Consider the following 24,204-nt stretch of genomic DNA (forward strand, 5'->3'; position numbering starts at 1 on the left):
TGGATTATAGATAGAAATGGCAAAGAGGAAACAGTAAAAATTTTAGAAGACAATATAAAGTAGACAAAAATTTCTTAAACAAGACATAAAAGTCCTACCTGTAAAGGAAAAAAATGGATACATTGGTCTACATTAAAATGAAGAACTTCATTCATCAAGACATAAGATTAAAAGGCAACCCATAGAGTGTGAAAGAAGATATTTGTATTACTTAGTGCATATATTTAATAAATGATGTGTAATCAGGGCATGTGAAGAGCCGCTTCAATCCAGTAAGAAAAAGGCAGGGGCGCCTGGGTGGCTCAGTCAGTTAAGCCTCTGACTTTGGCTCAAGTCATGATCTCACAATTCGTAGGTTTGAGCCCCACGTTGGGCTCTGTGCTGACAGCTCAGAGCCTAAAGCCTACTTCGGATTCTGTGTCTCCCTCTCTGCCTCTCCCCTGCTCCTGCTCTGTCTCTCTCTCAAAAATAAATAAACATTTTAAAAATTTTTTAAAAAAGAAAAAGGCAGACAAGCAAATGTAAAAATGGGTAAAGGATTTGAATAGGCATTTCACAAGAGAAAATTGAAATGGCTATTAAACATAAAAAGAGGGGTACCTGGCTGGCTCAGTCAGTACATCTTGGGATTGTGAGTTCAGCCCCACTTTGGGGATAAAGATTACTTTAAGAAAATATATATCTAAGAGCACCTGGTGGCTCAGTGGACTGAGTATCCATCTCTTGATTCGGCTCAGGTCACAATTTCATGCTTCATAGGATTCAGCCCCACATGCTTACAGCACAGAGCCTGCTTAGGATTCTCTCTCCTTCTCTCTCTCTCTCTCTCTCCCCCCCTCCCCNATATGTAAGTTCACTAGCCATCATGTAAATTCAAATTAGAACAACAATGTGATATCACTACACACGCACCTACAAATTTTCTCTGAGAAAAATTTTAAAAGCCAATTTTTTAAAGTTGCATTAAAGATTGAAAAATTACCCCTTGCATCTCAAATACAAATATGTGGGGAAAGCATAAATGATCACTTCAGTGAAAATACCATTCTTATCACTTTTCTTTCAGCTAGACTATTTAATCCTAGAAGCTATTCATGCACCTATTCTCTAAAATAAAGTATTCAGGCCATCCCTTTTTTTTTTTTTTTAGCTTTTTCTCTATTATCATAATACCCATATTCAGCTATGAGGCCAGCATTTTCTGCTTGTCTCATGATTACATCATTGGATTCTTGAGGTTTTGTTACATTAGAGCATTCTATGGATTTCTCTTGCAGTGAATTCTATGAACCCAACGCCCTCATGATGGAAGAAGAAGGAGCCATAATTGCTGGTCTCTTGGTGGGTCTCAACGTCATTGATGCCAATTTCTGTATGAAAGGAGAAGACTTGGACTCTCAGGTATGTGAAACGTGCTCAGTTACCAAGTGCATCACTCTGAGTTCTGTTAGCTCAGAACTTGGATTGATCAGATTATACCAACCAATTGAAGGGAAATTCTGTAGTCATAAGTAAGATTTTTAAACCTTTTGATGTGAATATAAGCAGTTACTTTGTTTTTCCTTCTAATTTGACTCATTTATATATTATGAATGTTTTTCAATTTTTCTCTTGGCTGTGATCCCTGTATAAAATATTTTGTACAGACTGGGGCACCTGGATAGCTTAATCAGTTGAGCCCCCAACTCTTGGTTTGGGCTCAGGTTATGATCTCATGGTTTGTGCCTTGAAGCCCCACCTTGGGCTTACTGATTTCATCACAGAGCCCACTTCAGATCTTCGGTCCCCCTCTCTCTGCCCGTTCCCCACTTGTGCACTCTTTCTCTCAAAAATAAATAAAGCTTTTAAAAAATATATTTTGTTCAGGCTGAAATACATTCACCTCCACCCCCCATACAAAGGCTAAAATATATACACAAGCATGGTAGTTAAGAATACAAACTAAAGCAGGGGTGCCTGGGTGGCTCAGTCTGTTAAGTGTCCAACTTTGGCTCGGGTCGTGATTTTGTAGTTCCTGTGGTCAAGCCCCATGTCGGGCTCTGTGCTGACAGCCCCACTTGCGCTCTGTCTCTGTCTCTCTCTCTCAAAAAGAAAAAACATTAAAAATTTAAAAAAAGAAAACAGACTGAAGCCAAACTGTTTAGGTTCAGATTCTGCTTCTTTATTTTCTAGCTGAATAAATTTTGTAGTTTCTTGTGCTACAAATTTCTCAATTGAAATACAGGGATTTAAAAAAGAGTATCTGTATCTATGTCATATTGTTACCATGTGGAATAAAAGTACATGTCTTTCAACTACTACAGGGCCTGGCACATATTAATTGCTTACTAAATAAAGCTGTTGCTTTCACTTTGACTGGTTTCTATGAAATACTACAGCAAATTTCTATTACATTTTACTCTAAGTAAATAGGAAAAAAAAGTATGATATTTTGACCTGGATTAAAAAAAATAATAAGATGAATAATAAAATAGCAGTCCTGAAAAATATAGAAGTAATGCATCAATGGAAGTTTGGAAGAATAGATATCAAATTGTTACAGTGGTCCTATCTGGGTGGTTGAGACTATGGGTGCTTTGTGTTACATCCCTTTATTTATCTGTATTTTCCAAAACTCCTTTAAGGAACTGTGCATTCTCTTTGTAATTACAACTTTTAAAACATTATTCCTATATGTAAATAGGGATTCAGTAGCAAAATACTTGAAAGAAGCAAAAGAGAAAGAAGCTTTAAATCTTAAATTTATATAAAGCATTCTGTTGACTTTCTTTGTTAAAATCTTCTGTTGACTTGCATGATCTGGTCTTCTGGTCCTATAAAAGTAAAACAGTACATTTTCATTAAAAATTCCCAATAACTGTCATGACTTCATTGCTATTCTGAGTGCCCAGAAAGAGATACTGTATGATGCCTTGGAAAAAGTATCGAATTTTACATTAAATTCTGAAAATTGTCTCTGTAGGTTGGAGTTATAGATTTCTCAATGTATCTCAAAGACGGGAACAGCAGTAAAGGTAGTGAAGGGTATGTACAAAGAAAATTAAGTTTCTTTTCTCCTTAATGTTCTTCGATAGCATTTAATGTTTACAACAGTAGTGCTTTAATGCACTTGCTGAAAGAATTTCTGATTCTACAGCTTTAATAGAGTCTTGCCTATTGTGCCTCCTCGGCCCTAAAAGTATTTTTAGTTAAGTGATTTTCCTACTGTGTGGTTCAGGGGCTAACAAAAGGAGAAGGTTTATAAAAGGAATCCCTTGCTCCGTCTCTTGAATAATGTTTAAAAACATGGTCTTCTTGATCAGAAGGATTGAATTCTCCATTTCTTAAAATTTGAAATATTAAACATACATTATGGGGTTATGTACAATGTTAACATTCGGGGTAATGAGGTGAAGAATATATGCGAACTCGGCAATACTTTTACACCTCTTGTAAATGTAAAATTACTTCAGAATGTCCACATGGCCCTTAGAAATGAAATCTCCTAGGGGTGCCTGGGTGACTCAGGCGGTTAATATCTGACTCTTGATCACCACTCAGGTCTTGATCTCACAGGAGACTTGTGATAAGTGATACCGGCAAAGCTAAAAAAGCTATCAATCATAAGAATAAATTTTTATTTTTTAAATGCTTCTGATAGATTACAGTGTTATACCTATAACCTGAGTTATTAAGGGATGTAAGCTATAACAAAGGCTTTATTAATATGGAGAATTTTTTTTGTTTCATTTTTAAATCTCTGAGTCTTTCTTGTTTGAAGGCATTATACATCAGGCCTGTCTTCTGGTTTCTGTGCTACAATTTTCTATGTTATATGAAAAGATTAAGGGAGGGATTATCTTGGTATTTCTAATGCTGTTTAATTTATGTCTGTATTTTCCTCCAACTCTTCCCTCCCATCCCAGGGACGGCCAGATAACTGCAATTCTGGATCAGAAGAACTATGTAGAGGAGCTCAACAGACATCTAAAGTAAGGAACGAATAAATACTTTTACTTCATCAGGGATTTTGTTGTGAAGGAAGGGAAGAGTAAATTGATGGGCCATGAGATAAATTCAGGCAATACTCAATAAAAATAAATAGAATTCCTGCTTGCCAAGCACTGAGCTGGGCACTAAATAAATGGCATTTAATTGTTTGGGTGTCTTTAGTGAAAGGCGATATAAGATTAGTATGTAATTATAACTCTGGTGATTGACTAAGTATGTTCAGTTAAAAACTCTTAACCATGTGACATGTAAGTAGCAGTTGAAAGTAGCAGCCTACTTGGTTCAGTAAATGCAGCCACATACATCAAGGGTGATCTTGGGTCAACCACTCATTGCCTTAGCACCTTACAGTTAATTGTATCTTGTTGGTCCCTTGCATTTGTCATTTATACATTGAATTGATGGTATGAGTTTACCCTCTCTTCACCATCACTACCATTAATTTCCCAAATACTAAGTATTTTTCAGAACTGTCTAGAACATGAAACAGTCTCCTCTTTCTTGAGGAGAACGATCTGAATTCTCTTGGTGGTCTCAAGAACATTGATGTTCTTCTTATGCTAACGACTGTCAAATAATTCAGAAAAATTGATCTGTCCATCCATTAACTATTGTCTTGCTTATAATTCTTTTAAGGAATTAACAATTTTAACTAAGACCTATTATATGATTATACCAGTATCAATATAAATTTTGAGTAGTCTTGGTTCCAGCTAGAAAATTCAAGAACCGGTAAATATATTTTCTCTGGGGACCAAGAACTAATAATGACCACAGTGAATTATGGAGATATTAATCAAGCAAAAGTACATTTGATAGTGAAATAGAAACATGACAATTATTTACTCTCTTCATGCATCAGCTTCATTATCTGTCTTTGGGGCTACCTAATGCCTAGGGTTGTTGAAAGGACTAAATGAAATAACCCAAATAGAATAATTTAGAAAAGTGCTCAGTGCATGGCAAGCACTTAATTCATGTAGCATATTATTACACACTGTGCCATGCATCAGCTCCTTAATTTCATCCAACAAGTACTTCTTAAGTGCAAGCTTCAGTGGCCGGGATGTAACAGTTAAGACACACAGCCACTTGTAAACTGTCTTAGAGCCTGCAAGTCGGTCACAAATTGTGGACTTTAGACAATGGATGATAAATGTGATGGGTGTTTAAAGGGAAAGTACAGGATATTGTTCTGTTTTTCAAGAGAAACCATTATGTTTTTTTCTTCTCTTGATAGTGCTACTGTAAACAACCTTCAGGCAAAAGTGGATGCGTTAGAAAAATCCAACACTAAACTGACAGAGGAGGTAAGTGTTTTGGAAACGCTTTGACATAGATTTCATAATGTGCGTTAGTGGAACCAGTCATTTCTGTGGAACTTTGGAAATAAAGGACTTGACTTTTTCAGATAATGTCTGTAATAGGAATGATTCCTTGTTCTGATTGAGAATGGCCAGCTGGCTTATCTCAGGGGTGTCCGTTATCCAGTTGGACTATGTAGGTGTAGAACCTGGGCTGATCAGATATCTTGCTTTCTTCTGCATGAATGTTTTGTCTGGACTAGCCGAGAGTTAACAGTTAGCACATAGCTTGATGTTTGTTCACTCAAAAAACATTTGGGTACCACTTATGTGCTAGAGCTAGGCAGAGATTTATGTGTGCAGTGGTTGATGTGTGCCAGATTGGCAAGCTCCCAACCTCAAGGACCTTATTTTCTCCTTGGGGTGGTAGGGTGGGGATAATCTAAAGAGCTCTGGTCAGAAGACCAGCAATCCGCTGCTGGTATGTCACATTGCTTAAAGTCATGTGCTTCTGAGCAAGCAAGTCACTTGACCTCCAGGAGGCCCCGTCCCTCACTGGCAGATGAGAGTATTCATACTTCCCCTTTCAGCCTCACTGTTGCCCTGAAAATCACAGAAGAAAAATATGTGAAAATCCTTAGAAAAGTCCCCAAAATAAGAATAAATATTAACCTCATTTTTGCTTCTGATTAATAAAGAAATTTTTTAACTTGCCAGTGGCTAAGCCACATATTTTTTTCTTCGATAGCATTAGATGTTTCTATGAAAAAATCTTAAATAAAATTTTCTGGGTGACCAAGACTTTTTCTTATCTATTTCTGATTATAACTACTCTGTTATATACCATGAGATAGAGTTGGTCTAAATGAAACCCAAGTTTAAGCACTGGTCAAGAAAATGCTGTTTAAAACACCTTCCTTATTTCTCACTTCTGTGGGCTTCACTTTTGTATGTAGATTCTTAAATTTTATTATAAGTTAATGAAAATGGTCCTTAGAATTTTACCCTACGAAGCTTTTTTTTTTTAATGTTTATTTACTTTTGAGAGAGAGCATGCGCGTGAGCAGGGGTGGGGCAGGGAAAGAGGGTGCAGAGGCTCTGAAGCGGGCTGTGCGCTGAGAGCAGAGAGCCTGATGTGGGGCTCGAACTCCTGAACTGTGAGATATGACCTGAGCCCAAGTTGGAGGCTTACCTGACTGACCACCCAGGTGCCCCTCTACAAAGCTTCTGAAATATTCTGCATAGAAATGTTCTGCCGTGTTGCTGCTGCTGCTCTGTTGAGGTACCGCGGCCCAACAGTGAAGCATGATCTCCAGAGCCGGGCAACCGGGATTCATGTCCCAGCTCCAGCACTTGCTAACTATCTAATCCTGGCCAATAACTTAGCCTCTGTTTCTTGATCTACTTCTCTGTAAAATGGGGATGATAAAATAACAGTAAGGTTTTTATGTGAAATTAAATAATACATAAGGCCTAGGCTAGTGTCTGACACATCGTAAGCACCCAGTAAATATAGTTATTAATTTTATCCCCTCAGTCACAAAACTTGTCCTTCTGACCTAGATTTATTTTATTAGCAATATTAATTTGTTCATTCATGTACTTATTTTACCAGTAATATTTACTGAAACCTTGGATTTGTAGAGATAGGTAAGCACTGTGTATAGGCTTTATAAAGAATAGGAAAGGCAAATCAGATCTGTCTTTTCCATAGATCTCATTTCTTTTCCATGTATCTATATCTGGATGTCTTTTCCACTCAGATCTCTTTTCCATATATTTTGGATTTAGGAGGGCCAGTAAAAAAAGCAAGAAACAAAAATTCTTTTCCTCCCCTGAATTCTGAATCAGTGTGATAAATGAGAAGTTACAAACAGATGAAGATACAAAAACATCTATTATTGATAAAGCTGAATTAGAAGGCCCACTTAGATATATAGCCGTAGTTTCCTAATACTTTCTCTGATGTAACATCTTGGGAGAACCCATTTGAGGGTGCCTTTGGATCTAGAAAGCGGACAGACCCACTTGGCCAGAGTGTACTTTTTTATGCACTGTTAGGCCCATGGAGCAGAGAGGAAAATGGGCTTCCAGACCTGTCTCTAGAAAGCATGGCTGAGCCCCATTCCTCTGTACTTCCACTCTAGAACCGGAACCAAGCAGAGCCTGTGCCCACTTCTCATGAGGAGATCATGTGAAGGGAGACTAGCCCCACCGAGCAGAGCCTGCCAAGTGCTTTTCCTAGGTGCACTTAGGCACTTCCCTGTTCTCCGTAGGAGAGCGAGGTTAGTGGGTACAGAGGAGGAAAAAGTGTTTCCTCTTTACTTTTCCCGCCTGTGGAATGGGGATATAAGTGTTTCCCCTTAGCAGTATACTGCTAATAACATTACCTTACCTGTTTAGGTGCATTCTCTTCAGTACTTCACAGTATGTTTTAGAGTGAGAACTTAATTTCTTTACTCTTAAAAATCAGCTATCAAAGTTCTTGTTGTAAGAACATTCATTTATAAGATGAATCCCAAGGCATGAGGTGACAATATTTATTTATTTGAAAGAGAAAGAGTGCAGTGTACTTGCATATGTGCAAGTGGGGGAGGGGCAGAGAGAGAGAAAGAGAGGATCCCAAGCAGTCTCCACTCTGTCAGCTCAGAGCCCACTTAGAGCCCCATCTCATGAACCATGAGATTGTGACCTGAGCTGAAATCAAGAGTCCAATGGTTAACTGATTGAGCCACCCAGGTGCCCCAAGGTGACCTCTTTATTAAACATTTTAGAAATGGGTATTATAACGAAATAGTGGTGTTACCCATGAGAACACCACTGAGGTAAACAATCTTAAGTTAACATTTTGGTCCTAAAAAAGTTTACACAGAAAGCAACAGTAGGAGATTATTTTTATCTAACCTAGTTTAAAAACACTCCTCCTAATTTCCCATACCGTAAGAACATTTTTATGGAGTCATAGATAACTTTATTTCCTTCTAAGAATGTTCAAGCCTGAAAATTATGTCCTAGCAGATCATGAATTATCTTATCCTGTGTTAAAAAAGAAAGGTAAAAGATTATCTTTTAAATTTTTTTCAACAGCTTGCAGTTGCAAACAACAGGATTATTACCTTGCAAGAAGAAATGGAACGAGTTAAAGAGGAAAGCTCCTACATATTGGAATCCAATCGGAAGGTTAACCTTACAGGATTTATAAAACATTCCTAGAGAGTGCGTTAAGGTGTTACTAGGACGGTGGGTAAGGCCTCTACTCTAGAGGACTGTTTGGAGGTAGCGAGCATACAGCTACTTGCCATAGAGCATGCTCTTTTGACTAAGACTCCCTGCATAATCGAGTGAATGATAAAGGTTATGCCAGAGTGAGGCCCCTTCTCTGACAGATGGTCCCTGGCTTCTCCGCCACCTACATCTGTTTAGAGACTCCAAGAACAGGTCTTATTCAATTTCTTGTTGTTATGTACTAATGATTTGCACTGTAGTTAAGGGTTATATCTATTATATTAAATATATCATTGTTTTTAGACCATGGTACTGGTTTGTAAGAAGTGTTTATCTGATACCACTGGGAGTTACCATGTACATGAGTTTTCCAGTATAGTTTGATACTATAAAAAGTATCAAATTTTTTATATATGTCTACACAGATTCTTTTGCAAACCTTTTATGTACTGCACAGTTCTAAGCAGCCTTAGGTAGAGGACATAATTTAACACATTTAGCCCTTTATCATGACTAAAAAATCATGTTTACCAATTGGCAGTTGAGTACTCAATACAATGATGCTACTGTAGGGGCTGTGGGAACTGATAGAGCTTCTAGCGCCTATACTTAAACATCTCCAGGTTACTTAGGGTGCTTTTTCTCTGCTATTATGATTTCACTGGCATCCCTTGCTTCTCCATAAAAGTATGAGTGTTTCCCCGCTCCCTTACTCCCTTTTATCTTCATGCTTATAACCTTCTGTGACCTAAGAATCCAAATATCTGTAGTTATTAAAATTGTTCCTAAAGAAGAAGCAAGTAGGCTCTGAGTGGGGATGGAAGTCATTTTCTGTAAGTAATGGGTTTGACTTTAGTGTGTGGACTTTGTGAAAACAACTGTGACTGCTCAGAACAGTTTTCTTTTGAAAGTTTCTGTTTTGAGCTGTGATTTCTCTGGATGGTTGGAGACACCAAATCGAAGATCTCTAGAGAAGGAATATATTACAGTTTTAACCTTTGGCCAAATTCATATTTTACAGTGAATACTACCTTGTGGTTAGAGGCCAACTTTTAAGACTCCTCCCCCTTGATCCTCCCCCCTCCCTAACCTACCTTAGGACTTCAAACAAAATGTTAAGAAAACCCCATTCTGCCAAGAGTTTTTTATTTACTAAGCTTCCTCAGTCTCTTTGTTGTCTTCATTCATTGTTATACCTGTTTAATTACATATAATCATTTTCCTTAGTAAACAGCAGTACTAGTGCCAGCTAACACTGTATGAGTTTTGTTTTGTTTTTTTTAATCCTTAAATATATTTACTATTTTATGTATCTCTTCAAGGGTCCTAAGCAGGACAGAACTTCAGATGGGCAAGCACTGAGTGAAGCCAGAAAGCATTTAAAGGAAGAGACACAGTTGCGACTGGTAAACTTCACTTACGTTCTAGTAGTTCAGGAACCCATTAAACATAAAGGCCCTCTTAGAGAGCTTTGATCTTACAGACCAGGGTCAGGAACATTAGTAGTGTTTTTGTAGATCCTAAAAAACTGTTTCTCACTCTTCCTTCTTTTTTTTAATTTTGAGTATATTTATTGTGAATATGGTTATACATAAAGGCAAATTTTCATATGGTTGATTTTTACCTTCACTAGGCATTACTTGTATAAAACACTCTTAATCAAGGATATTACCTTCTTCCATAGGAAGGGCTAGTTGCTTATTGATTAATACAGTGCATATTAGAAAACTGTAGGAAATTTTTGGGGCTCCTGGGTGCCTCAATTGGTTAAGCACCCAACTTTGGCTCAGGTCGGGATCTCGGGGTTCATGGGATTGAGCCCCACCTTGGGTTCTATGCTGAGAGCTCAGAGCCTGGGGCCTTCTTCGGATTCTGTGTCTCCCTCTCTCTCTGCCCCTTCCCTGCTCATGCTCTGTCTCTGTCTCTCACAAATAAATAAACATTAAAAAAATTAAATGAAAAAATAAGATATTTATAAAAATGTAGGAAATTTTTAAATATCTGACTCAATTAAAATAGGATCTAGAAAATCCTCTTAGCTTAAGTCTTGGCATGGATTTTTTTCATATCATAATATTTGCTAAAGAGAATATTGTGCATACGAGCTCTTCTGTAACTCTTGTAATGATATTTTAGTTGCTTCTCCAACTTTTTTTTAAATTAATTTTTTTATTTGAGTGTAGGTCACACGCAGTGTTACATTAGTTTCAGGTGTATATTTCTCACTCTGTTTTTTAATGTTTGTTTATTTTTGGGGGAGAGAGAGACAAGAGCATGAGCAGGGGAGGCGCAGAGATAGAAAGACACAGAATCTGAAGCAGGGTTTAGTCTCTGAGCTGTCAGCACAGAGCCCAGTGTGGGGCTTGAACTCACAAACTGTGAGATAATGACGTGGGCTGATGTCACTTAACCAACTGAGCCACTCAGGCGCCCCATATTTCTCAGTCTCTTTAAACCCATATTCCCTATAATGCTTTCTCAGTCCATTTTCCGAGACAGCTTTTATATTTTATACTTTGTGTTACAAGAACATTAGGTATATGGAACCTGCTTTTTTAAAGTTTATAATCCCCACTCCTACGTCAGTCCTTACCCCTGTGAAGATTCCGATTTGTCTCCTTGGAGGGTGTGTATATGTGTATAAATGTATAATAATGAATAATACTCCTATAATAGATTTTATTCAAGTACTAGTATATTAATACACCCCTGGTATTGACATAGCAACTCCTGCAATTTTGATAGTATGACAAATGAAAGGATCTCCCCCACCAGTAGTGTTTCTGAAAATAGGGAAAGCCTGCAAATAAAGGTGACCTGCTTTGTACTAAAAATTATCACCGACTAACAGCGTACAGAATAGATTTCAGGTGTTCTGAGAAAACAGCAATATAATTTTAGTAACCTTGAAATAATATCATTTTCTTTCTATCAATATCATTTTCCTTCTATGTATTTATGGATTAGATCTCAAAATACTTTCTATAAGGGAAATTCTAGAAATAATATATGTCAGTATTTTAAGAATCTGTCTCATTTAATCCTGCTAACCATGCACACAGAGAAGTACCTCAGCTAGGTGGCACATGATCAAAATCTTACACAAAATTTTCCACATTCCTTATGTCACAATAAGGTACATGTTTGTTAAAAAGGGAAAGAAACCAAGCAAGTCAGTCCTATATATGCCCCAGGCACAGCATGGATGCAGGAGAACCTCAAGTCTTTGTATCTTTGATCATCCGACAGTGTTGCACTAATAATGGTTGAAACAAACATGGGTTTCATGTTAAGTGAATATAAAAATTCAGTTAGCCATGTTGATCATTCTCAGTTACTGAGATGTTTATGCTGAAGACCCAAAGTATCTTTTGGCTTCCTTGAGCTCTCGAATATGTCAGTAATAGCCACATTGAAGAGAACTGCAACTATTTCATTTTACGCTAGCTACTGTAGCACTTTACATACATCTCCATACTAGGACATGACATCCCTTTTCTTACTCTCATGATGTGCCTCAAGTATGTGCGTATTTTAGATTAAATAGCAGTATCTTGGCCTACCAAGTTTTTCAGATTTGTAAATTATTGAGTAAATATTTTTTGTGATGATCCTAATTATCGTTGGTAATGTCTCTGCATTGAATGATACTTTGTAGCTATTTTGCCAAGGTATTCAGACTTGAAGAGTTTTGGAATTCACACCTTTTCCTGTGGATTTCCATAGCTTGTACTTAGTTGACGGAAGAGAGAGTAAGCAGTTTATTTCCCTTGGGGGGCAGGATGTTGAAAAAGAACTGGAGATCCAGATCAGCATGAGACAGGAGATGGAATTGGCCATGAAGATGCTGGAGAAGGATGTCTGTGAGAAGCAGGATGCCCTGGTGTCTCTGCGACAGCAGCTGGATGATCTCAGGGCTCTCAAGCATGAACTTGCCTTTAAGCTGCAGGTAGGGGAAATAAGAGGAATGGGCCCACTGGCTCTCCAGAATCCCAGGGCTTCCCAGAGTCGATCTCATTTTGAGGCTAGCTGCCACTAAACCACTTTAGGAATCAGACCATTGTAGGGTCCTGTGTTGCTGTTCTGGGAAGCCATGACCACTTTGCAAATTGTAGTGGGAAAAGGGGTCTGTTTTATCCATAAGATAATTTCTACGCTCCGGCCTAACTTGCCAACTGAGTTCTATGTTCCATTAGCTTTGATACTGAAATACGTTAAGTTGATGAACCTTCTGATGTTCATTTTTGTGACAAAGATGCTCACAGCAGTATTAATTTTAAACATTGCTTTTTTTTTTCTTTTCTCCATTAAGAGGCTAACTGACACACAAATATATGAACATTTCTATTTCTCTATTTCCCACTTACTCTTAGGTTCAGGGTTCAGGTTATTTCAGGGTTTTCTGTTACATGTACATCACTCATACTTCTTTTCCGTAACAGAGTTCAGACTTAGGAGCGAAACAGAAAAGTGAATTAAACAGTCGTTTGGAAGAGAAGACTAATCAGATGGCTGCTACCATCAAACAACTCGAACAAAGGTAAAAGTGCTTTTTCTTTAGTGAAGCGCTTTGGGCTTTTAGTGCTGGAAGGAAGAGAAATGTGCTCTGCATTTGGCAAAGCAAGTGTATCAGATTCTCCCAATTTAACACCAGGCCTGCTGGTAGAAAGCCAGTGAAATTCTTGTTTCTCTAAGATGTTAGTGAAAACGTTTTTAAGAAGCACCAGCCTCTGGTGACTGTTTTGAACAGCAGAACTATAACGCTCTCCCATGATCCCGTTTCGGTGTCTTGTTAGAGGAGGGAGAACTCTGAGGATGAAAGCACTTTTAAGTATGTTTGCAGTTGTTCTTTAATTCTTCATCACCGAAATCTCGGAATGCGGTGGTGCCAGTGATGGCGGGGTGCTGAGGGCCCTTCTAATGCTTTAGCTCCTTTCCCTCCTCCCCCTGCCCCATCTCCCTTTTCTCTCTACTTTCTCCTGAGCAGTTCTGGAATGCCCACTGTCACCCCTTCCCACAGTCTTAGATCTGTCTGTCTCCAGCCCTGTCCCCTCTCTGGACCAGTCTTGGGATTTTGTCTTTTGACGGGCTATTTCGACTGGTACCTACAATTCAGTCTGCCCCAAACACGTCCCCTTGTGAAGCAGTTGTAGCACCCACCGTCATTCCGCGTTGCCAGCCCATGTTGCCACCTTTTAACCCCCACCCCACCCTTTAGTGGGTGATACCCACTAAGTATCACCCTTCTTTTACTAAGTTGCTGGTCCCTGCGCATGCTTGCACCTTCCCCATCCATTCCTTCCCTAGTAGTCCCACCGACCAGAAGTGTCCTTCCTCTCCCCACTCCCCTGTTCCTGACATGCACTTTTTACATTCAGACTCCAGTGCCACCTCTCCAAAGCTTCCCCTGATACTTGTCAGATAACAGTAATCTACGCATTTGTCCTTGTTGGAATTCCCAGAGCCTTATACCCACACCTGCCCCTACTGCTTACCTCTCACTTTCTGCCTCACGTTACAGCCCATGTACATGTACATACATATCTATGTGTACCTTCTGATGAGAGTGTGAGTTTGTGGGGTTAGTTAAGGAATTCCTAAGCTCTGTCTCAGTGCCATGATCATGCAAGGTATTCACTCAACAGGTGCGTAAATGAAAGGATGAATGGGTGGCTTCTTTATTCAGATGATGTTTGACCACGGGGTGGTCCTAAATGGCATTGTATATTAATGGTAACTCACAAGCTGATTGCAAATTAGTAAACAAGTTAGAAACTTCTGGTTTGACTGGTTTTAAATAAAAAGGTATCAGGTCCAGGACGTCCTCTAAGTGCTTGCTCATGAGCACTTACATGTTTATGATTTAACAAATTAATTTTCTTGTTCATAAGTTGTATTTTTGAAATGTGCACATTATTTTTCGATAGTTTTTTGACAGCATCAAGTAGACAGAACTAAAATAATGACTTCCTTCTTCATGTATTAAGCTGACTTTTTCTCTTGTTATTTTTGTCTTTCCCATTTACTCATTTTCTCATTCCCCTTTCACTCCATTTTTATTTTTATCTTACTAATTTAGTGAAAAGGATTTGGTGAAACAGGCAAAGACCTTAAATAGTGCAGCGAATAAACTGATCCCCAAACATCATTAGGCATTTTGCAGTTGGTCACCTCGCAAGTCTGATGTACAACTTAATTGTAAAGAAAGAAATCTGAAAGTTATTACATTTAAGCTCTGATTCTACATAAAATGTCACCAAAAATTGACTTTGAATTTGTTGGGACTTAAAACAAAACAGTTTGATATATAGGCTGTGGGGTTTTTTTCTTCTTTATTTTCTCCCCAGAGTTAGAAACCTTAGTATAAGTTCTTAATTAATTGCCAAATAAACTTTGAGAAATTACTTCTGAGTTGACCGATAAATAAACATACCATTAAAAATAAAAAAAAAGGCCTAGGGAATAAGAACTCATGTGCATATTTTATTGACACCTTTACAAGCCGTCCCTGACAATACCGGATTGTAGGTGCGCTGTGTGTACCAGCGAACCTGCTCGGCCACTGCGCTGGAGTGAGCGGGAGATGACAGCGTAGGACTAGGGCTCTCCTGAAGTAGCTCTGTGTCTCCTAGGCCCTGGCCCCTTTCCTCTTCTGTTGTGTATGTTTACTCCCCGAGCCACGGATAAGTACTTAGTATCTCACTACAGTTCTATTCTCAGTAACCAAGATTGCTTGCAACTTTTTTGCCTTAGTGACTTGGGGGGGGGGACCCCGTATCATTACATTTCTTTAAAGTAAATAGAGATAAAGGTAGTGATTAGGTAACTTACAATAATGTACTAATGTGGAAGCTTGGAAAACCCTCCTAATAACTTGTCATCTTCTACCTCTGCCATTTTCCTGCAGTGCCACTTCCTATTTAGATAGCTCAGAGAGAACAATTTTAATGAAAAACTCGTCTCCTATTAAAAAAACAAAAAAATAAACAAAAAAAAACCAGTACACAATTTTCAAATCTATCTTGCTTTTCCTTCGGAAGCAAAGACAACAAGGTATAGACATGAGTGATGGGTCCCCACCTGTGTTCTTTGCTTAGAAACATTGACGCAAGAGCTTCTATTACTTTCTCTCCAGATGGGGATTTGCTAACTTCTCTAGGAAGCTAACAACCTAATTTTATTGGAAAACCACTTCAGGGTAGAAAATAGATACCCAATAAACTCTTTATTATTTAGTCTAAAAATAAACATCCCCAGTAGATATTCACACGGAGTAATTAGTTAGCAGGGCTTCTTTTTCTAAGTGGCCACAGATCTACCCCTTTCTAGGCTTTGCATTGTAAATAATCCTATAAATACTTGGATTTTTTAAGATGACTTTTGATTTGGGGGAACAGGCTTTACATAAGCCTTCATTCCTTCAAAAGGTCTTGACAAAAAAAATTTTTTTTCTCATTTTGGTATGATTTGCAGCATTTCAGCTGCTTAGGTGGGAACAAAGATAACCCTTACCCTTTGCTTCCAGCTTTTGAAACTCTTTACCTTCTTCTTGGAAAAACCAGAATTAAGAGAGTAAGATAGATTTCACTTGTGCTTCTATAGGTCCTTACAGACTTGAACCAAAGTCAAGTCAAAGAGCATATGACCAACCTCATGGAATATCCTATGCTCTTGAACTTATTTTAGTTCTTATAATTTTGCACCTATTCTTATCTTCATCAACCTTTTGTGGTGATGAGTTGCCTTTTCTATGAGCATTTGGGAAGAGTACTCAAACACTAAAATAAAACATTTTAAAGACTACAGATAGCATGCTTTCAAATTCTATTATATAGAACCCCTGAGGTTTCACCTTTTAGAACATGCTTCTTTATAGGTGCAAAGTTATGGGATATATAGAAGAAAACATTTCATTAGAATTTTCCAGAGGATGCGATCAGGACTCTTACACAGGCCCGGTGCTGAGTTGTTTGTTCACTTAGTCACACACAGCCTGGTGGGAATGGAAAAGGAAAGAGATGGCCAGACTCTGACAAAGGCTTTTCCTTATAGAAGAACCCAGAAAGCCTTGATAAGGGTTAATGTGTAATGTGATTTAATATGATTTGTGGTGTAGGGAAAGGACCAGGAAATGTTCTAATTCCACATATAATAAGGTAGTTGCCCATTTGCAAGTTCCAGTTAAGTGTGTAAAGCAGAAATATGAAGTACCAAACCTATTAGGAAATAAACACAAAAAGGTGGATTTGACTTTAATTACTGTGTACTTGAGGTTGGCTTTGGATATGGATTTTCTAAAAAGTGGTGTTTTATTGTTTATCATCTAATGGCTGTAAACTGTAGTACTAGAATAAAAAAAAAATTGGAAAATCAACTTTTCCTCTGCCTGGTTCACCTTCATCTTACTTTTCTTTAGAATTTGTTTCTTCTCCATCTTTTTTCCCCCCTGTATAATTTCTTCCCCTGTGTCCTGCAAAGCTTTTTGTTTGGTTGTTTGTTTTTCCCTCTCCCTCTGTCTCTCCATGCCTTCTTCCTTGGGTTGCTTTATTTTGTGTTGTAAACTTGGTCTTCCTCCCCACCATGGCTTTTGTTTTTTATCACAAGTTCATGTGGCTCACATCCAGATTGCGCCAGGCTGAGCGAGACCGCCAGTCTGCCGAATTGGACAACCGGCTGTTCAAGCAGGACTTCGGGGACAAGATAAACAGCCTGCAGCTGGAAGTGGAGGAGCTCACCAGGCAGCGGTGAAGAGAGGGCGGCAGGAGCCGACAGGGTGGTTGTGGGTAATTCTACAGCTAGCGGCGAGAGAGGGGGGTCCCGGGGCCCAGCCCCCTCGGTTTTTTCTTTGTAATGTCCTTTCTCTGGAATTAGGATTCAGAAGGCTTTCCCTATATCAGCATTTCCAAATCTTGTCAAACATGCTTTGCGATCAAAGGATTAGGAAATTAGAATTCAAGGTCCCAGATAAGTAGAAAGGGGTAAGAGAATTAATACGCAACCTAACACTAATAATGGTACTTCCTAAATTTTTACTGTGTGCGGAAACTTCACAGAGCACTTCACAGGCTTTCTGTCCTAACATCTTCCTATCAACCCTATTAGTAGTTGACCGTATTACCCCCATTTTCAGATGAAATTAAAGGTTAGATGGGTTCACTTTGTCCAGATTGACCCAGTTCAGCTAGTCAGTGGCAGAATTCTAAACGCCTGTCTCTCTCTGACTCCCAAGTCCTTAACCACTCTTCCATATTATCTGTCAAACGAGACTCAGTTCTCTGCAGAAGCCACTGACTTCAAACAAAGAGAACTTTGTTGTTAGATAGAAAAGCACATGGCTACTAAGGACATTGGTGGCTGATGATGTAACTGGGCATTGAACACATAACTGTAAAGAGAGACCAGCTAATTAAAATGAAATGGGACTACAGTGTTAGTGCTTTCATATTGTTTCTTGCTGAAAATCTGTAAATACTGTCTTTCATTATAGCAAATCCTACTAATTGTCATTCAGTTGAACACAACTCTTTATTAAGAGTTAATATTAGGAGTGCCTGTGTGGCCCAGTCAGTTGTGTCTGACTGGCTCAGGTCATGATCTCAGTTTTGTGGGTTCGAGCCCCACGTTGAGCTCTGTGCTGACATCTCATAGCCTGGAGCCTGCTTCAGATTCTGTGTCTCCCTCTCTCTCTGCCCCTCCCCTGCTTGTGCTGTCTCTCAAAAATAAAAAATGTTAAAGAAATATTGTAAGACCCTTAAAAAAAAAGAGTTAATATTAAATACTGATATTCAGAGTGGTGACCCTCAGGTACTAACTAGGAGATCTTAATTACATTCTTAATTATCCAAGAAAGATTTAAAAAATGTTGTCTGTATTTTAGTGTTACTTGTACTGTACTATATTTTAACACCCTAAAACCTGCTTGCCCATGTATATCTGGTAACCTTTTATTAATCAAGTATTAAAATTTAACCGCAGAGCTTTAAGAAAAGGGTTTGGCGGTCTTTAGAGAACATGAGTGCAGAAATCCAAATTTTCATCCTTTTCCTCTCTTCTGTCACAGGCACCAGCTTGAGTTAGAACTAAAACAGGAAAGAGAAAGAAGGTTACAAAACAACAGGAGCATCCCAGGAAAGGGCTTTCAGAAGCCAGAACCCAAAACGGTAATATTTGTTATTCCCTTGTTCATTTACTTAAGTTTTAGAGGCTACCCTAATGGGCTGGACGGTTTTCTCTCCCGGAACACAAGCTTAATTGCTGGGGCCTTGAGTATGTGGATGGCAGATGAGAGCTGGCATGAACACAAGGCCTTGATTCTCAGTCTACCTCTGGACACTCTCTCTGACTTGATTTCATTTGGAAAAGAGGATTAATAACCACGATTTCCAGTGCCCCTCTTAATCCCTTTCGCGTTAGGATTATTTTGTTATCTTAACAAAAACTTGTGTTCCTTGGACTTCTGCTGGCTAACATCTTCAATAATATGTTGTAGTAATCTTTCCCCACCCTGAATTTCCGTTTAACAGAATTGTCTTCAATATGGACTTGCTTCTGTCTACCATTTTCAGAATCACGAGGATTTCATTTTTACTTCTCTTGGGAAATTAGAAGAGGGAACTAGTGTTGCTTGGGGAAAAGAAAGTAATATAGAGTGATTAAAGAGCAGGAGTAGACGTTTCTATAGAACAGTCTTAGGAGAGAGACCCTCAGCTCCTTAGTGGTAAGGAAGCTGAAATTGGAAAAGACCATCTCTGGGATCCATGAAACAGGAGCCTGTGTCGTCCAATAATAAAATCAGAAACATAGGGAATACAAACACAGGGAAAAAATTATCTTCTTTCTTTATATTACATATAACAAAGCAGGACAAATTTATAAGCTTCTTAATTTAAAATTTCTAGAGAAAGAGATGCTAATTTGCTGGAGAGTTGAAAATACAGGTAAATAGAGATCTATTATATAGTACTCACAAAATACTACTCCTTTTGTAGCATGCCATCTTTATTATTTTAACTTAGCAAACATAAAATCTACTTAGAACGGCTTACAGAGATTTACTTAAATTCTTGGCCTCTTTTACCCTGCTTTTCTGGTGAGGCCTGAAGTTTCTCAATCTTGAATTGTCCTGCCATAGGGGCTCCAGGAGTAAATATTGCATCAACGTCCTTTCCTTGACACTTGAGTGGTCTAAGAATGTGCATTCTATTTTTAGAGGCTGATGGACAGCAGCTCAAGGCAGACAGCAGTGTCCACAGAAGGAATGCGTCACTGAAAACTGCCTAGGCAGGGCTTGCACGCTTTGGTAGAAATGCAGTTTGGAACTTTACATTGGTCCTTCAGAGTAAAAACTCAAGTTGTGTAGGCTGTGTACGTTGTCATGGCGTTGTGGCAGCTGCTCAATTGACTGTCCAGAGGATTTACAGTCTGCTAGACATGGCCATGCTTGGTTTTACCAGTTTTCTAGAGCTCAGCTGGGAGTGGGAGGTAAAGATACATAGAGATATACAGAAGTAACTAAGATGCCCTAAGAAGTAACCTACCTTGAGCTCACTTTGCAAGTAAGTGGGATATATTCTGAATTTTATTTGAATTGCAAGAGTTATGGAAAATACCTACTCTGAAAATCATTTGTTGCAAACACTATCAGAATAATTTGTTAAGAAAGTACTTAGAGCAAAGAATGAGGAAATATTCTGGAAGTTAAATTCCTTCCCTATAATAATAAAGCTGCTTAATTTTATGCCTAAGCTAAGACGATACAGAAGAAAATGTCTGCAGCATCATCACCATTTAGCAGTCTGAATAATTAATATATTGGGCTGTTTTCTTTTGGCAGGATGGGAAGCACAAAATTCAAGAGGAAAATACTAAACTTAAAAAGCCCCTGGACGAAGGCCACAGGTGTTTGTTAATAAAATACTAAGATATAAATTTATTCTGGGTGGAAGAGCGGGACCTTTCCATATATGTTGGCAGTGGCACTGACCAGACACTGACTTGTAATAGTAATTCTCCAGCAAGGTATTTTGAAAGGGGGGGGCGTGAACAAATCAAGCAGAGAACACATATTAAACCAAACCCACTTAGTCCATTTTAGAAGAAAGAAGGGCGATCAAGCTGTCCTCTGACTCTTCCTTGGTTAGTCCTCAAACTCAAATGATCCCCTCAAGGATTATTTCTCATCTTTACTGGACGGGTATCACAAAGGAACGAAGTACAGGTCATAGAATTTCTCAGATTCTTCAGTGTACTTGAGTATGACTTGTTGCCACTTGTGAGCTACGTGGAAGGCAACGATGTTTCATAAATCCTCTAATTTCCCTTGTGTCCTTTCTCTTAAGGGTCTCAAACTGCCTAACTCTTTTCCTTTTCCTTTTCCTTAACTATTCATCTGATTTGCTCACCATGAAAAGCATTAGGATGGTATCAAGGAGTGGACTTTTAACAATTATTTTAGCAAGTAGAAACATAACAAAATAGTACATAGTGCCACTATGTAAAAGAACAGGTGCTCCAACTGTATGTATAACATTCTGGAAAAGCCAAAACAATGGAGACAGTGGTTGCCAGGGGTTAGGGGATATGCGTGGATAAGCTCAGAGGATTTTTTAGGACAGTGACAATACTCCTATGGTATCGTAATGCTAGATACATGTCGTACGTTTGTCCAAACCCATAGAATGTACACCAAGCATGAACCCTAATGTAAACTGCAGACTTTGAGTAGTTATGATGTGTTAGTGTGGGTTCGCCGATTGTAACATTGTCTAGCGCCCCACCTCCGATTGTGGAATGTAGATATTGGGGGAACCTGGAGGGGCAGTGAAGTATATGGGAAATGTCAGTACTTTCTGCTGAGTTTTGCTGTGAACCTAAAACTACTCCAAAAATCAGTCTGTTACAACAGCAACAACAACAGCAAAGGTTAATAACAAGAAAGACACCATAGGGGTTTGGAGACAGCTACACAGTATACATTTTTGGCAGCCGTCCCTGTCTAGTCTTTGATGCCTCAAGAATGAGGCAGTGTGTCACCTGAGCAAAGTAGCTGCTGGAGAAGATAAACCACAGAGTCCAATATTAGACTGATTATGCAGGCATGTGGCCTCCCAAGTCCAAAATGATTCCAAAGCCTTAAGTTTACTCCCAAAGAGAGCATGGTCTGTTGTCGGACTAACCTTAAACTACCCCACAGATCAGCATGGGCCACAGAAAGGAACTAGAAAGGCAGTAAAATTAATGCGGGATTAATTCCATACCAAAACCAACTCCTTTAGAATCAGGAGGACGTTACATGCCAAGTTTGGATTTAGGCCCTGGGAACATAAGACAAGACTACCTTACATCTATAACTCACTTAAAAGTGTGTTTCACATTCATTATCTCCGTAACATTTTAATTCTTAGGAAAGTTTAATCATCTGTTCCTACTTTACAGATGTAAAACTGAGGAGCACAGAGAGGCGAGGTGGCACACCTGAATTGCCTCTACTCACCATGTCTTCTGTGTATAAGTCCTCTGTCTAATAGCTGTTGCCAGGGTTTGAACTACAGTCCTAAAACATACTCAGGTTTCTTGGGGTTACAGCCCGAGGAACAGCCGAAAACCTGGTCACTCAGGCGGTTGCCCGGCCACTTGATGGAAGTGAACTGGAACCACTGTGAATCTGTGGGGCTTTAGCCCCAGAACTGCCTCTCCTCTTAAGATCGGTTCCAAACTGGGAAAGTCAGTGAGTTAGGTCTCAGGAAGAAATATTTCAGCCTGACTGGGTCCTCCTGTGACCATCTCGCTTTCCCTGATTAATTTGCTTAAAGTTCACATTTTAAGAATATTTGGAGGAGAGGACTAATCCATGACATACAACGGGTAGGTTTCTATAATATCAGAAAAAAGAAACTTTTAAAATGTATAGCATTGGCCATTGGAGTTTTGTAGGCTGGGATACAAATGCTAACTATTCTCTTGGTAGTAAAAAGAAAACAAAAAATATAACTCCAAATCTATTTTCAAACAGGAACTATAATGTAGGTCAAGTATCAGATTCTAGTAATAGGTTTAACTATGAAAATTTCTTTCCATTGGAGGTCAAGATTAATAATTATGTCAGTCCCAACAGCATAAAAGAACCATGGTAATGCTTTTTCTTTGCTTTTGAAATGATTCACGTGGAAATATAGTAAGTTGCTGTTTGTTACTGTTTTTAATTTTCCATTGTAGGCTGCCGTCTCACCCTGTGGAAGAACAGGTATCCAAGTCTTCTGTTCTCAAACGTCTTGTGTAAATGATGTGGTTGGCTGTTCGTAGCCATTCCTACCTGAACACAGGCAGCATGGGAAGTAGATGAGTGCACACAGGCCCCGGTGCCCCATCATTTTAACAGTATCCTCAACAAACATGCATTGGCCTCAAACTCACAGGAAGTAGTACAGCTCTGAGCAATTTACTAAGGAAATGGCACGTCTCACTTCTTACTTGAAATTCTCTTTGACCTAAGAGTGAGACCTAAAAGAGCTCCCTGGACCTCCTTTTCCCTTAGTTTTCTCTTCTATAAAACAGGAAAAGTGCTCAGTTGGGAATAAATATAAATGGTTGTAAGATACTTTGCATGTAGAATAGGATGTGACAACCCATGAGAGAGAGGACACATGTTGCTATGACTGAGTCACCCCTGTTATTTATGTTAGAATATTAAAAAAAGAAGAAAGAAAGAAAAGGAAGGAAGGAAGGAAGGAAGAAAAGGGAGGGAGGGAGGAAGGAAGGAAGGAAGGAAGGAAGGAAGGAAGGAAGGAAGGAAGGAAAAGAAGGAAAAGATAAAAGATTGCTTTCTGTTCCCAAAGATATGGTAGGACAAGAGGGATGGGGCTTTTAAAAACTTTTTACTCCACACTTATATACTTGAATTTTCTTTTATAATTAGAATCACATGTTACATTATTATAAAAATGAAAAGAGCTCCAAGGTTAATGATGGGATTCCTAGGGTTATATTAAGGCATGAGGACCATATGTAATTTGGTTCTTTAGTTTCCAGATAGTCTGCAGTGTGGTTATTTTAATTTTGTAACGTAAAAAAATGAATACTCTGAAAGTGTTAATATTTCGGAGGCTAAGAGAAACTAACTGGTTCAATCTGTGGTTTAGGACCCGCCGCGACTCTCCACAAAGCCACAGATGTGTCCGCTGTGCCAGCAAGATGGCAGCCTCGCGAAGGTAACGATGGTGAGAACAGAACAGGTTCTCCACCAGGATATCCATTACACCACTGGCCCCTTTCATAATAGGGACTTTGCTGTGTAGAGTGCAGAGTGGGGAGAAAAGCAAAAGGAGCAAGCATTTATTGTGTACCGATTTTTTTTCAGTCATAGTAAGTCATGTCAGTAAGTCTCCATGAACATAAATATAAATAAAACAAATTTATACATAAATTAGAGTGCCTCCCATGTAGAATGTGCTATCTGTCTTCTGTGCTGGAGAGAGAGAAATGAACAGAGTGTAGACCAAGTCCCTGTTGTAAAGCTTATCTCCTCTGTGTCATCATTTTATAGATGAACCTTGCGCTCAGAGATGTGAAGTACATTTCTCAAAGTCTCTCAAGTCATAAGTGGCAAGGCCCAGCTGCATCCTGACTTTGGCCCCGAAGTCTGTACTCCTCCAGTACTCCATCCTGCTTACAAGAGATCAGACAGTTG

The 24,204-nt window shown here is 38.9% G+C and overlaps 1 protein-coding gene across 3 annotated transcripts in view; it reads left to right on the top strand.

Annotated features, from left to right (window-relative positions):
* Positions 1–24,204, top strand: part of RUFY3 (RUN and FYVE domain containing 3) — a 64,771-nt gene that overhangs the window by 37,382 nt on the left and 3,185 nt on the right. For 2 of the 3 annotated variants that reach the window (XM_077750129.1, XM_077750135.1), the window contains 9 exons: positions 1,278–1,401; positions 2,963–3,024; positions 3,906–3,971; positions 5,231–5,300; positions 8,382–8,474; positions 9,842–9,925; positions 12,301–12,468; positions 12,962–13,059; positions 14,599–16,893. In XM_077750129.1, the coding sequence (XP_077606255.1) occupies positions 1,278–1,401; positions 2,963–3,024; positions 3,906–3,971; positions 5,231–5,300; positions 8,382–8,474; positions 9,842–9,925; positions 12,301–12,468; positions 12,962–13,059; positions 14,599–14,671 (838 nt within the window). In that variant the 3' untranslated portion in view covers positions 14,672–16,893. Of the gene's footprint in view, positions 1–1,277; positions 1,402–2,962; positions 3,025–3,905; positions 3,972–5,230; positions 5,301–8,381; positions 8,475–9,841; positions 9,926–12,300; positions 12,469–12,961; positions 13,060–14,598; positions 16,894–17,143; positions 17,264–18,579; positions 18,680–20,352; positions 20,418–22,733; positions 22,762–23,656; positions 23,726–24,204 lie in introns of those variants that run through there. The other variant, XM_077750122.1, reaches the window with a different exon arrangement.

The sequence above is a fragment of the Crocuta crocuta genome, unplaced genomic scaffold (assembly GCF_008692635.1).
Source record: "Crocuta crocuta isolate KB4526 unplaced genomic scaffold, BGI_CrCroc_1.0 scaffold1, whole genome shotgun sequence".
Classification (NCBI taxonomy): domain Eukaryota; kingdom Metazoa; phylum Chordata; class Mammalia; order Carnivora; family Hyaenidae; genus Crocuta; species Crocuta crocuta.